This window comes from Oncorhynchus gorbuscha, linkage group LG07, assembly GCF_021184085.1.
Source record: "Oncorhynchus gorbuscha isolate QuinsamMale2020 ecotype Even-year linkage group LG07, OgorEven_v1.0, whole genome shotgun sequence".
Taxonomy (NCBI): domain Eukaryota; kingdom Metazoa; phylum Chordata; class Actinopteri; order Salmoniformes; family Salmonidae; genus Oncorhynchus; species Oncorhynchus gorbuscha.
This window is the reverse complement of record NC_060179.1, coordinates 23222254-23234905: the sequence shown is the minus strand read 5'-3', so window position 1 is coordinate 23234905 and position 12652 is coordinate 23222254. Positions and strand designations below refer to the sequence as shown.

Here is a 12652-nt window from a genome sequence, read left to right as displayed (position 1 = left end):
AGGGACAGTTATTGCGAGAGATGGAGAGAGACAGGCGGAGACAGATACCGACAGAGAGACAGACCGAGAGAGACATTGACAGAGACCGAGAGAGACAGAGACTGAGACACTGAGAGCAAGACAGAGACTGAGGGAGAAAGAGACTGAGAGGGCAAGACAGATAATGAGAGGGAGAGACAGAGTCTGAGAGAGACTAAGACAGAGACAGAGAGAGACTAAGACAGAGACAGAGAGAGACTAAGACAGAGACTGAGAGAGACGAAGACAGAGACTGAGAGAGACAGACAGAGACTGAGAGAGACAGAGAATGAGAGAGACAGAGAGAAACAGAGACTTAGAGAAACAGAGACTTGGAGAGACAGGGACTGAGAGTGACAGACAGAGACTGAGAGACAGAGACTGAGGAAGACGGAGAGACTGAGAGGGAGGGACAGAGAGAGACTGGGGAAGACAGAGAGAGAGATTGAGGAAGACGGATAGACTGAGAGGGAGAGACTGAGGAAGAGGGAGAGACTGAGAGGGAGAGACAGAGAGAGACTGAGGAAGACGGGGATAGACAGAGAGGGAGAGAGAGACTGAGGAAGACTAATAGACTGAGAGGGAGAGACAGAGAGAGACTGAGGAAGACGGAGAGACAGAGAGAGACTGAGGAAGACTGAGAGAGAGATTGAGGAAGACGAATAGACTGAGAGGGAGAGACAGAGAGAGACTGAGGAAGACGGAGAGACAGAGAGAGACTGAGGAAGACTGAGAGAGAGATTGAGGAAGACGGATAGACTGAGAGGGAGAGACAGAGAGAGACTGAGGAAGATGGAGAGACAGAGAGGGAGAGACTGAGGAAGACTGAGAGAGAGATTGAGGAAGATGGATAGACTGAGGAAGACGGAGAGACTGAACGGGAGATGAAGACGCCGAGACCGAGAGAGATAAATACCTGTTCAGGTGGCTACAAGTGGCAATGTAATGGAGAGATGGTTGGGAGGAAGTGGAATGAGCTCACTTCATCATATTCATCTACGTTGATGTGTACTGTATGTATTAGCCTACAATACAACATGGAAATGGCACTATATGGTAATGTATTTTATATTATCCATCTTTATGCTCCTTACGGAGGACTGAAGATGGAAGCTCATCACCTACAATCTAACAAAAACCTCTTGGAGTACTCAAAACACTATTACTGGGAATTCATGCAAGCCAAAGTGTTAACACACAGGCTTTCAGCAAAAACCTCTTGGAGTAGGCTTTCAGCAAAAACCCCTTGGAGTACTCAAAACACTATTCAGCAAAAAACAAAAACCTCTTGGAGTACTCAAAACACTATTACTGGGAATTCATGCAAGCCAAAGTGTTAACACACAGGCTTTCAGCAAAAACCCCTTGGAGTACTCAAAACACTATTACTGGGAATTTATGCAAGCCAAAGTGTTAACGCACAGGCTTTCAGCAAAAACCTCTTGGAGTACTCAAAACACTATTACTGGGAATTCATGCAAGCCAAAGTGTTAACGCACAGGCTTTCAGCAAAAACCTCTTGGAGTACTCAAAACACTATTACTGGGAATTCATGCAAGCCAAAGTGTTGACACACAGGCTTTCAGCAAAAACCTCTTGGAGGCTGGGAATTTCAGCAAAAACCTCTTGGAGTACTCAAAACACTATTACTGGGAATTCATGCAAGCCAAAGTGTTAACGCACAGGCTTTCAGCAAAAACCTCTTGGAGTACTCAAAACACTATTACTGGGAATTCATGCAAGCCAAAGTGTTGACACACAGGCTTTCAGCAAAAACCTCTTGGAGTACTCAAAACACTATTACTGGGAATTCATGCAAGCCAAAGTGTTAACACACAGGCTTTCAGCAAAAACCTCTTGGAGTACTCAAAACACTATTACTGGGAATTCATGCAAGCCAAAGTGTTAACACACAGGCTTTCAGCAAAAACCTCTGCAATGCATGTGAACGCATGCCAGAGCCTGATGCTCTTTTCATCCCAATAACCTATGAACAAGAACTGTGGCTAAACCCCCTACATATTCACGATCTGCCTTTGTAATCCTGCAGCTTGGGAAAGCACACAGTGTATCCTCCTTCCTCCTCTCTAGTGGAAGCTGTCTCTTTCATCTTCTGCACTTTCCACGTGTATTGTTCTGATCCCCCATCCCAGTGACTTTAAACCCACTGGAGCCTTTCCAATGCCTTCATGGTGTACTGTGGGTCAGGGAGATGGACCCTGTTGTCTCACTGTGTGACTGGGAGCTGTAACCGAGATGACATGAACACTAAAGGGAACACTATTCTCTGCATTTCTGCCCCCATCAGACTGTCTGTCTTGGACAGGGCTGTGGGGTGTTTAAGAAGGCGATCAAAAGGAGGTGTGGTGGAATGGCAGACTATCGTGAGGTCATTGGGTCAGACTCTGGGGCCTTGAAAAGCGCCATATAAATATAATGTATCATAATTATTCTGGAACCGGAGGGGTCACTTGTCGTGTGTGTGTGCGTGTGCGTGTGCGTGCGTGCGTGCGTTTCAGTCACCAGATCTCAACCCAATTGAACACTTATAAGAGATTCTGAAGCGGCGCCTGAGACAGTGTTTTTTCCACCACCATCAACAAAATGCCAAATGATGGAATATTCTCGTGGAAGAATGGTGTTGCATCCCTCCGATAGAGTTCCAGACACTTGTAGAATCTACGCCAAGGTGCATTGACGTTGTTCTGGCGGCTCGTTCCCCGTTATCACATCTTTGCCCACTTCTGACCACTGCCCTTTATCTGTGAGTTACAGTACCACCCCTCTCTATACAATCCTCCCCCAGGAGGACTACCCCCAGTCAGCACAGATGTGTGTCTTTACAGATGAGGGTGAAATGGGTTCTATCATTTCTGACCTAAATGGACTTAATTTCCCTGGGATTTTATTCCCTCTCATTTATTTGTATCAAAGCCTTCCAAATGATAAAACCCCTCAGCCTTAATCCGTAGGCTAACCACTGGGAAGATCAATGGAGCTGCTGCTAACAGGGTTCTACATGGGCAGCCAGGCAATGGGTGCTTTACATACGGGGGCAGGCACACACACACACACACACACACACACACACACACACACACACACACACACACACACTCTCTACACACATGCGGCTCAGCATTCAGCCTAGTTGTGTGTGTGTGTGTGTGTGTGTGTGTGTGTGTGTGTGTGTGTGTGTGTGTGTGTGTGTGTGTGTGTGTGTGTGTGTGTGTGTGTGTGTGTGTGTGTGTGTGTGTGTGTGTGTGTGTGTGTGTGTGTGTGTGTGTGTGTGTGTGTGTGTGTGTGTGTGTGTGTGTGTGAGCGAGATATTCCAGAAGGATTGACATCAAAAGCTGCAGAGCGAGGCTGTGGCAACCCAGACCTGTGATCTAATGACCCTGCATCCGTGGATCACATGTGTCATCCTGTCTGACTGCAGAAGAGCAGTCTTCTATGTCCATGTGTCATCCTGTCTGACTGCAGAAGAGCAGTCTTCTATGTCCATGTGTCATCCTGTCTGACTGCAGAAGAGCAGTCATCTATGTCCATGTGTCATCCTGTCTGACTGCAGAAGAGCAGTCATCTATGTCCATGTGTCATCCTGTCTGACTGCAGAAGAGCAGTCTTCTATGTCCATGTGTCATCCTGTCTGACTGCAGAAGAGCAGTCTTCTATGTCCATGTGTCATCCTGTCTGACTGCAGAAGAGCAGTCATCTATGTCCATGTGTCATCCTGTCTGACTGCAGAAGAGCAGTCATCTATGTCCATGTGTCATCCTGTCTGACTGCAGAAGAGCAGTCATCTATGTCCATGTGTCATCCTGTCTGACTGCAGAAGAGCAGTCATCTATGTCCATGTGTCATCCTGTCTGACTGCAGAAGAGCAGTCATCTATGTCCATGTGTCATCCTGTCTGACTGCAGAAGAGCAGTCATCTATGTCCATGTGTCATCCTGTCTGACTGCAGAAGAGCAGTCATCTATGTCCATGTGTCATCTGACTGTCTGACTGCAGAAGAGCAGTCATCTATGTCCATGTGTCATCCTGTCTGACTGCAGAAGAGCAGTCATCTATGTCCATGTGTCATCCTGTCTGACTGCAGAAGAGCAGTCTTCTATGTCCATGTGTCATCCTGTCTGACTGCAGAAGAGCAGTCTTCTATGTCCATGTGTCATCCTGTCTGACTGCAGAAGAGCAGTCTTCTATGTCCATGTGTCATCCTGTCTTACTGCAGAAGAGCAGTCATCTATGTCCATGTGTCATCCTGTCTGACTGCAGAAGAGCAGTCATCTATGTCCATGTGTCATCCTGTCTGACTGCAGAAGAGCAGTCTTCTATGTTGATGCATTTATGTGGTTTTAGCTCTTTTGTGCCTTTTTCTTTTGTTTGAAATGTGAATGTACTATACATTATTTTATTTGCTGTGTTATAGGGACATTTCACCACAACATCAACGTTTCTCAGACGTTTGCACATCTGTTGGAGGTGGGATTATCTTCTCCCCCAAATCAGTATTCTTCAGAGGAGCCCCTGTGGTGCTCCCCTCGTCCCTCGCCCTGTCTGCCGGCAGTGTACCCAGCATGCGGAAATCCGACTGGGGATAAGAAGGGGGGGAAAGCTGGGGTCAGCTGTAGGACAACACTGTGGAGTTAGCCGAGTTAGCATAGCCTAGCATAGTCTTCTGTCCAGCTGTGTGGCACGGGGCTAATCCTGACACTTCCACTGCTCCGTCATTTTGTTTTTGCTCTGCCTTCCTTACCACCCAGTCGTATTGATTACGTTACACGTTACAACCACAGAGGAAATGTTCAGAGGTTTTGAAGTGTTCTGTCCCCATACTAAGTTGGGCTCATAGTGGACTGAATAATTCATATTTCTATATCTCTTATAACTAATATGTGAATGGCAGGATTTGCTATGGGAGAACACAAAAACCAAAGCTGTGTTGCTGAGTCCTATTTAGAGAGATACATTTCAGTGTTTACCTAATATTAATTTAGCAGTGGAGGGCTAACGCTATATTTTTGAAATAAGATCATCTTTGAGAACTAACAGTCACCAATAATTTAAAAATTGACTCAGAAAGAATCTAAAATTCCACAAATGTTTGAGTCACTCGCATAAATGTGTAGAATTGCAGAAAATTAGCTCTTGGCTGCAGAGACATAAATAGCTACATTTTTGTCTCTGTGGCCAAGAAGAGGGCCTTTATTCAATCTTTGGTCTGAAACCACACAATTGGCCATATGCCCACTACCACGACATACGTCCACTAACGTTACCACCTTGGCTGAAAATAACCCACTGCATTTACCCTGTCCAGGTGTCTAATCCTCATAGGTGACATGGGTCGGGACGGGAGTCGGCCAGTTCCTGTATGGCTGCGGTTTCAAAGCAGAGCCAAGCACTTTCCAGATGTTATGTCACACAACATCCATTTGAAATGTAACACTTTAAAAGGCTCTCTAATGTACATACAGTGTCTACTGCACATGGGCGGACCAGAATGTCACTGGGTTGTATTTGAGATTCAGGTGGTGATTGTGTCACACCCGTCCATCATCTCTCCAACTGTGAAAGCCAGCGCGACTGGCCCTGTAAGATGCTGTCTGCTCAGCTGAACCATGACAGGGATATACTGTGTATACAGACACACAGCAGCAGTGATCTAGGTCAGACCGAGCCATTAAGTATGCTAGGAGCTGAAGATACAGAGGGATGGACAGAGGCGTACAGAGATGGAGGGATGAAACTCTGGGCAAAGGCATCTAAAGGTTCACTGCTCTTCTTACTGGGCCAGAAAGCCCTTAATTGTGGTGTACCAAACTTTCACCCCTCCCTCTCCCACCCCGTCCGGGGCCCCTTCATTTTTGCCCTGTTTTTCCCCAATGCCCTTAAACAACCCCATTGTGTTCAGTTGGCCTGGTGTGTTTCAATAGCTAACAGCTTGTCGACAATGGGTGGGCATGCAGCCTTGCTCCCCACGCTGGGTTCCCGGGGGCAAGCTGATACGAGTGCTACATGACTTGGCATGTTTGGGTCCAGACGCCCACGCAGCCCCAGTCTGCAGTTGATTTACTTAGTGATGTGTGTGAATTTTGGAGTGTTGGGCTGCCCGGAGCTGTCAGTGTCCCACTGTTTCGGATGCTTTCTTGACCCACCCGGTTCTTTCTCTCTTCTGGGTTGTCCTCAACAGTTGTTGTGCCTCACATCTTCACAAAGATCCAATCACTGTCCTCGTATCCAAGCATTAACCTCTTACTGTGTCCCCACTTTTCCTAACATTCAGTTATTAGTTCTGCCGACCATTCTAGATCTCCAAGCCCCCTGAGTGCCCTGTCCCAGTTCCCTGGGCAAAGGCTCACGAGACATGCCTCATCGCGAATTGGAGGCATTCAGACACGGTCTTGTTCAGTCCATCTCCTTTGAGCTTTCGGAGTATCTCAAATCAAATGTTATTTGTCACATGCGCCGAATACAACAGTTGTAGACCTGAACGTGAAACGCTTACTTACTGCGAGCCCTTAACCAACAATGCAGTACAAGAAATAGAGTTAAGAAAGTTTTTTTTTTTAAATAGAGAAATAACAAATCATTAAAAAGCAGCAGTAAAATAACAGTAGCGAGGCTATATACAGGGGGTACCGGTACAGTCAATGTGAGGGGGGACAGGTTAGTCGAGGTAATATGTACATTGCGTTGCTCAGTTATCTTGACTATAGTTTTCCAGTGTGAGAATGAAAGCTGCAATTTCATAGCCATATTCTGTGTTTTTAGTTTTCAAACATATTAAGCCAGGAATGCCCTTTTCTAAACTGCTCTGCCAGATTTCAGCACCTTGGACAGTAACCCAGCAAATGAGCAAAGTCCAGAGAGCAAACCTAAAAAGCACCAGTCTATTAATATATGCCATTTAGCAGACGCTTTTATCCAAAGCGACTTACAGTCATGTGTGCATACATTCTACGTATGGGTGGTCCCGGGGATCGAACCCACTACCCTGGCGTTACAAGTGCCATGCTCTACCAACTGAGCTACAGAAGGACCACACTATTCTTCCTTCCTCTCACCTCTGCAATGTTAACAGCCTCTCTGATTCAACTTTTTTGTGTCTCCTCTTGTCTCTCTGAATAGGCATGTGTATTATCGAGCGCTGAGACACACACACACACACACACGCACTCGCACACACACACAGCCACATGTGTGTTCAAATTCCCCCCGCCTGCCCCCCTCCATCTACTACTGTCTAGCTTTTGGAACCGGCACTGCTGTGTTTGTGACTTTGGGTGTCGTCCTGTCCCCCCGCGTCACTGTCACCCTCAATGGAGCTGCATGGGTACAGAGGGAGGTTGGGAGGGGGGGGGGGTGTTTTTTGGGAGAGTGCCGCTCTCCCACAGCGGCCAAATAACAGCCACATCGGATCAGACGACCAGACGGAGGGCCTAGATAGTAGAGTCAGGACCCAGAGGCAGGAGAGCAGGACAGAGGTGGGAGGGCGGGGGGGCAGAACCAGTCACAGACAGGGGGAAGTGACCACGGCCCAGGCTACTGCAGCCACTGATCAGCACAGAGCTACTGCGTACACAGAGATACAGCTGAGACTGCACTGGAAAGACATAGGGGAAAGGATTCCCAATATCAAATGCTGTTTTAGATTTAACAGGCTTGATAGCGCTTTATTTAGAGGACAAATTACAGGTGAGTGAGTGAGAGGTTTGTGTGTTTTGATGTACAGTTAGTGGACATGTGCGGTGTGTTGCCAGAGGGTGGAACTAATGTGAGTTGTTCTGTGTTTCCAGTTACTGCAGGTTCTAAAGTGACACCTGGGGGACAGACAGCAGCGTCACGCCCAGAACCACAGGGGGAAGTGCGTCCCAATTCGTCAGAGCAGCAAGTCTTTGCAGCCCTCTCAGGTAAGGGACCTGATGCTGCACTATTTCATAATGATTACCCTGAAGTATATCTCATCTATTGATTTGGAGAGCTGGTAGAGATCTGAACTCATCTCCTACAGGTGTGACTGAAGTGATGTGTTGTTCACCTTTAAGAGAGTACTGTACTTTCTCAACTCCCACAGGTGTGACTGAAGTGATGTGTTGTTCACCTTTAAGAGAGTACTGTACTTTCTCAACTCCCACAGGTGTGACTGAAGTGATGTGTTGTTCACCTTTAAAGAGAGGACTGTACTTTCTCAACTCCCACAGGTGTGACTGAAGTGATGTGTTGTTCACCTTTAAAGAGAGTACTGTACTTTCTCAACTCCCACAGGTGTGACTGAAGTGATGTGTTGTTCACCTTTAAAGAGAGGACTGTACTTTCTCAACTCCCACAGGTGTGACTGAAGTGATGTGTTGTTCACCTTTAAGAGAGTACTGTACTTTCTCAACTCCCACAGGTGTGACTGAAGTGATGTGTTGTTCACCTTTAAAGAGAGGACTGTACTTTCTCAACTCCCACAGGTGTGACTGAAGTGATGTGTTGTTCACTTTTAAAGAGAGGACTGTACTTTCTCAACTCCCACAGGTGTGACTGAAGTGATGTGTTGTTCACCTTTAAAGAGAGGACTGTTCTGCATTTTCAGTGTTCAGTTTGTGGTGGAGGGTCTCATGCTTAGTCTACTCACACCCATCTCTATCTCTCTCTCTCTCTCTCTCTCTATGTCGCTCTGTCTCTCTCTCTCTGTCTCTCTCTCTCTCTGTGTCTCTCTATCTCTCTCTGTCTGTCTCTCTCTCTGTCTCTCTCTCTCTCTCTCTGTTTCTCTCTCTGTCTCTCTCTCTCTCTCTCTCTCTCTCTCTGTCCCTCTCTCTATGTCTCTCTCTATATCTCTCTCTCTGTCTCTCTCTCTCTGTCTCTCTCTCTTTCTCTCTGTTTCTCTCTCTCTATGTCTCTCTCTCACTCTGTCTCTCTCTCACTCTGTCTCTCTCTCACTCTGTATCTCTCTGTCTCTGTCTCTCTCTCTCTCTGTCTCTCTCTCTCTCTGTCTCTCTGTCTCTCTCTCTGTCTCTCTCCCTATGTCTCTCTCCCTATGTCTCTCTCTCTGTCTGTCTCTCTCTCTCTCTCTCTCTCTGTTTCTGTCTCTCTCTGTCTCTCTCTCACTCTGTCTCTCTCTCTGTCTCTCTCTCTGTCTCTCTCTCTCTCTGTCTCTCTCTGTCTCTCTCTATCTCTCTCTCTCTGTCTCTCTCTCTCTCTGTTTCTCTCTCTGTCTCTCTCTGTCTCTCTCTCTCTCTCTCTGTTTCTCTCTCTCTATGTCTCTCTCACTCTGTCTCTCTGTCTCTCTATGTCTCTCTCTCTATCTCTCTGTCTCTCTCTCTATCTCTCTCTCTGTCTCTCTCTCTCTCTCTCTCTCTCTCTCTCTCTCTCTCTCTCTCTCTCTCTCTCTCTGTCTCTCTCTATCTCTCTCTCTCTGTCTCTCTCTCTACCTCTCTCTCTGTCTGTCTCTCTGTCTCTCTCTCTCTCTCTGTCTCTCTCTGTTTCTCTCTCACTCTGTCTCTCTCTCACTCTCTGTCTCTCTCTCTCTCTGTTTCTCTCTCTCTCTCTGTCTCTCTCTCTCTCTCTGTTTCTCTCTCTCTCTCTGTCTCTCTCTCTACCTCTCTGTCTGTCTCTCTCTCTGTCTCTGTCTCTCTCTCTCTCTCTGTCTCTCTCTCTCTCTCTGTTTCTCTCTCTCACTCTGTCTCTCTCTCACTCTCTGTCTCGCTCTGTGGATTTGTCTGCTTCCATTTACTTCTCTCTGATCCTTCATTACTCATGCCCTTTCCTCTGCCCCCTCTTTTGATCTTCCCTTCCTTCCTCCCCTCTATCTCTCTCTCCCTATCTCTCTCCCTCTCCCTATCTCTCTCTGTTTATCTCTCCAGGCTCCATGGCAGGCTTCCCTGATCATTGGAGCTCCCAGCCCAACAACCCGCCCCAGATGATGGACAGTGGACTGATGGGAGATTCTTCAGGTGGACTCTTTGATTCAATTGTCAATACTTTAGCAACACACATCCTACATCCTATTGTCAGAGTAATAGCATCCATTACGAACAGATTAGGTCTCTATATTCCTCGATATGAGGAATTCTTTGTAAGTCACTAAGTAGTGCGCTGTCATATATTAAATGTATGATGTACTTTCTTTTGATCGTGTCATAACTGGCCATGCAGACTTTAATGATTTCCCATTTGAATGTTTACATTCACACAATAAGAATGTGTGCATGCTAAAAAAAGAAGAGATATTGTAAACTTGTAATACATTACATAGACTATGCAAAGAGTTTTAAAAAACACGTTGTTTTATTGAGTATGAACTCAGTGCCCGTAAAACTGAGCACACTGATTTGCAACATTGGTGGCTTGGGAGTTGTGACTGGCCTGATTAGTTGTGGGCTGAGTTGAGTTGAGCCTCTACGATGCCAGACTCGGCAGATACAGCCCCGCCACAACCTTTGTCATCTCAGTGCTACTGAATCACTGCTGAAAGGCTAGTCACTTGAAGAAACACACTTACAAAAGGAAACAGGCATGCACACACACACACACACACACTCAGGCAAACACATGCACACACACACACAGGAACAGTAGCTGTGAATCCCCACGAGGAAGCAATGGATGACATTTTGAAGGGGTTACTGGGTGTTTTGTCTGAGTCATTGCTTTACGGTTTCAATCGATGTGTCAGCGCCTCATTCCCCCCACCACCCCCCACTAGCCAACTGCCACCGACATGGAATTCTCATCACCGTGTCACTTCCTCTCTGTCTGTGACATTTCCACTGCACTTGCCTCAGAAGGTGTTGCTAGCCAGTCCCCACTCAGGAGAAGGGCCCTCGTTGAGGAATAGAAGTCCATTTAGCGGGGCCCATTTTCAAATGTCTCCGTCCCTCGTTTCTGCGCCTGAAAGGCTTCATCCTATCATGACTCATCTTTTGAACATTCCTCAATGAGCTCTCTGGATTGGCTCACTCCGTCTGCCTGTGTTATGACTTATGTACGACCTATTCGTTGGCCCGTCTGAGGTTGATCTAACCTCTGATTGCTACTGCTCTGTGACATTTTGTCTGACTCTGTATCAGGATCAATTTGAAGCGGTTCTGGGCCCATATTCACGAAGCACCTCAGACTGGAAGTGCTGATCAAGAATCGATTTTGCCTTTTAGATTGTAATGAACGTGATTAAATGGATAGAGTGGGGGTTGATCAATCAGAGATGCTTTGTGAATACAGGGGTTGATTGTTTCTTTGTGTCTGTGTGACAGGTTTCTCCCAGCCTGCTATGGGGACGGAGATGGGGATAGCTCCACTATCGACAGAGAGGCCTCCCAGCATCGCAGAACCCCAGAAGCCCCCACCTCAGGCAGCCAACACACCCAAGGACATGTCTGCAGGTAAAGGGAAACATACATTAAGAAACACACATTATCACTATTAGTAACAGTGCCTATACCGAAGTGCCGACCTTAGTACCTAGTTCAGTAACTGTCAGTACCTATCAACATCTTCAGCCAGCTCTTAAGGCCTACAGTTGAAGTCGGAAGTTTACATACAGTTAGGTTGGAGTCATTAAAACCTAGTTTTTCAACCACTCCACAAATTTCTTGTTAAGAAACTACAGTTTTTGCAAGTTGGTTAGGACATCTACTTTGTGTATGACACAAGTATTTTTTCCAACAATTGTTTACAGACAGATTATTTCACTTATATTTCACTGTATCAGAATTACAGTGGGTCAGAAGTTTACAAACACTAAGTTGACTGTGCCTTTAAACAGCTTGGAAAGTTCCAAGTTCATGGCTTTAGAAGCTTCTGTTAGGCTAATTGACATAATTTGAGTCAATTGGCGGTGTACCTGTGGATGTATTTCAAGGTACCTTCAAACTCAGTGCCTCTTTGCTTGACATCATAAGAAAATCTAAAGAAATCAGCCAAGACCTCAGAAAAAGATATTGGAGACCTCCACACAAGTCTGGTTCATCCTTGGTAGAAATTCTCAAACGCCTGAAGGTACCACGTTCATCTGTACAAACAATAGTACACAAGTATAAACACCATGGGACCACACAGCCATTATACCACTCAGGAAGGAGATGCTTTCTGTCTCCTAGAGATGAACGTATTTTGGTGCGAAAAGTGCAAATCAATCCCAGAACAACAGCAAAGTACCTTGTGAAGATGCTGGAGGAAACATGTACAAAAGTATCTATACCCACAGTAAAACGAGTCCTATATTGACATAACCTGAAAGGCCGCTCAGCAAGGAAGAAGCCACTACTCCATAAAAAAGCCAGACTACAGGTTGCAACTGCACATGGGGACAAAGATCATACTTTTTGGAGAAATGTCCTCTGGTCTGATGAAACAAAAATAGAACTGTTTGGCCAAAATGACCATAGGTATGTTTGGAGGAAAAAGGGGGAGGCTTTCAAGCCGAAGAACACCACCCCAACCGTGAAGCACGGGGGTGGCAGCATCATGTTGTGGGGGTGCTTTGCTGCAGGAGGGACTGGTGCACTTCACAAAATAGATGGCATCATGAGGAGGAAAATTATGTGGCTATATTGAAGCAACAACACAAGACATCAGTCAGGAAGTTAAAGCTTGGTCGCAAATGGGTCTTTCAAATGGACAATGACCCCAAACATACTTCCAA

The 12652-nt window shown here is 46.3% G+C and overlaps 1 protein-coding gene across 8 annotated transcripts in view; it reads left to right on the top strand.

Moving 5' to 3' along the window:
* The window catches only part of LOC124039665 (microtubule-associated protein 4), an 87236-nt gene that overhangs the window by 17693 nt on the left and 56891 nt on the right, over positions 1-12652 (top strand). For all 8 annotated transcript variants that reach the window (XM_046355870.1, XM_046355869.1, XM_046355873.1 and 5 more), the window contains 3 exons: positions 7821-7934; positions 9873-9962; positions 11262-11390. In XM_046355870.1, coding sequence (XP_046211826.1) covers positions 7821-7934; positions 9873-9962; positions 11262-11390 — 333 coding nt within the window. The remainder of the gene's footprint in view (positions 1-7820; positions 7935-9872; positions 9963-11261; positions 11391-12652) is intronic.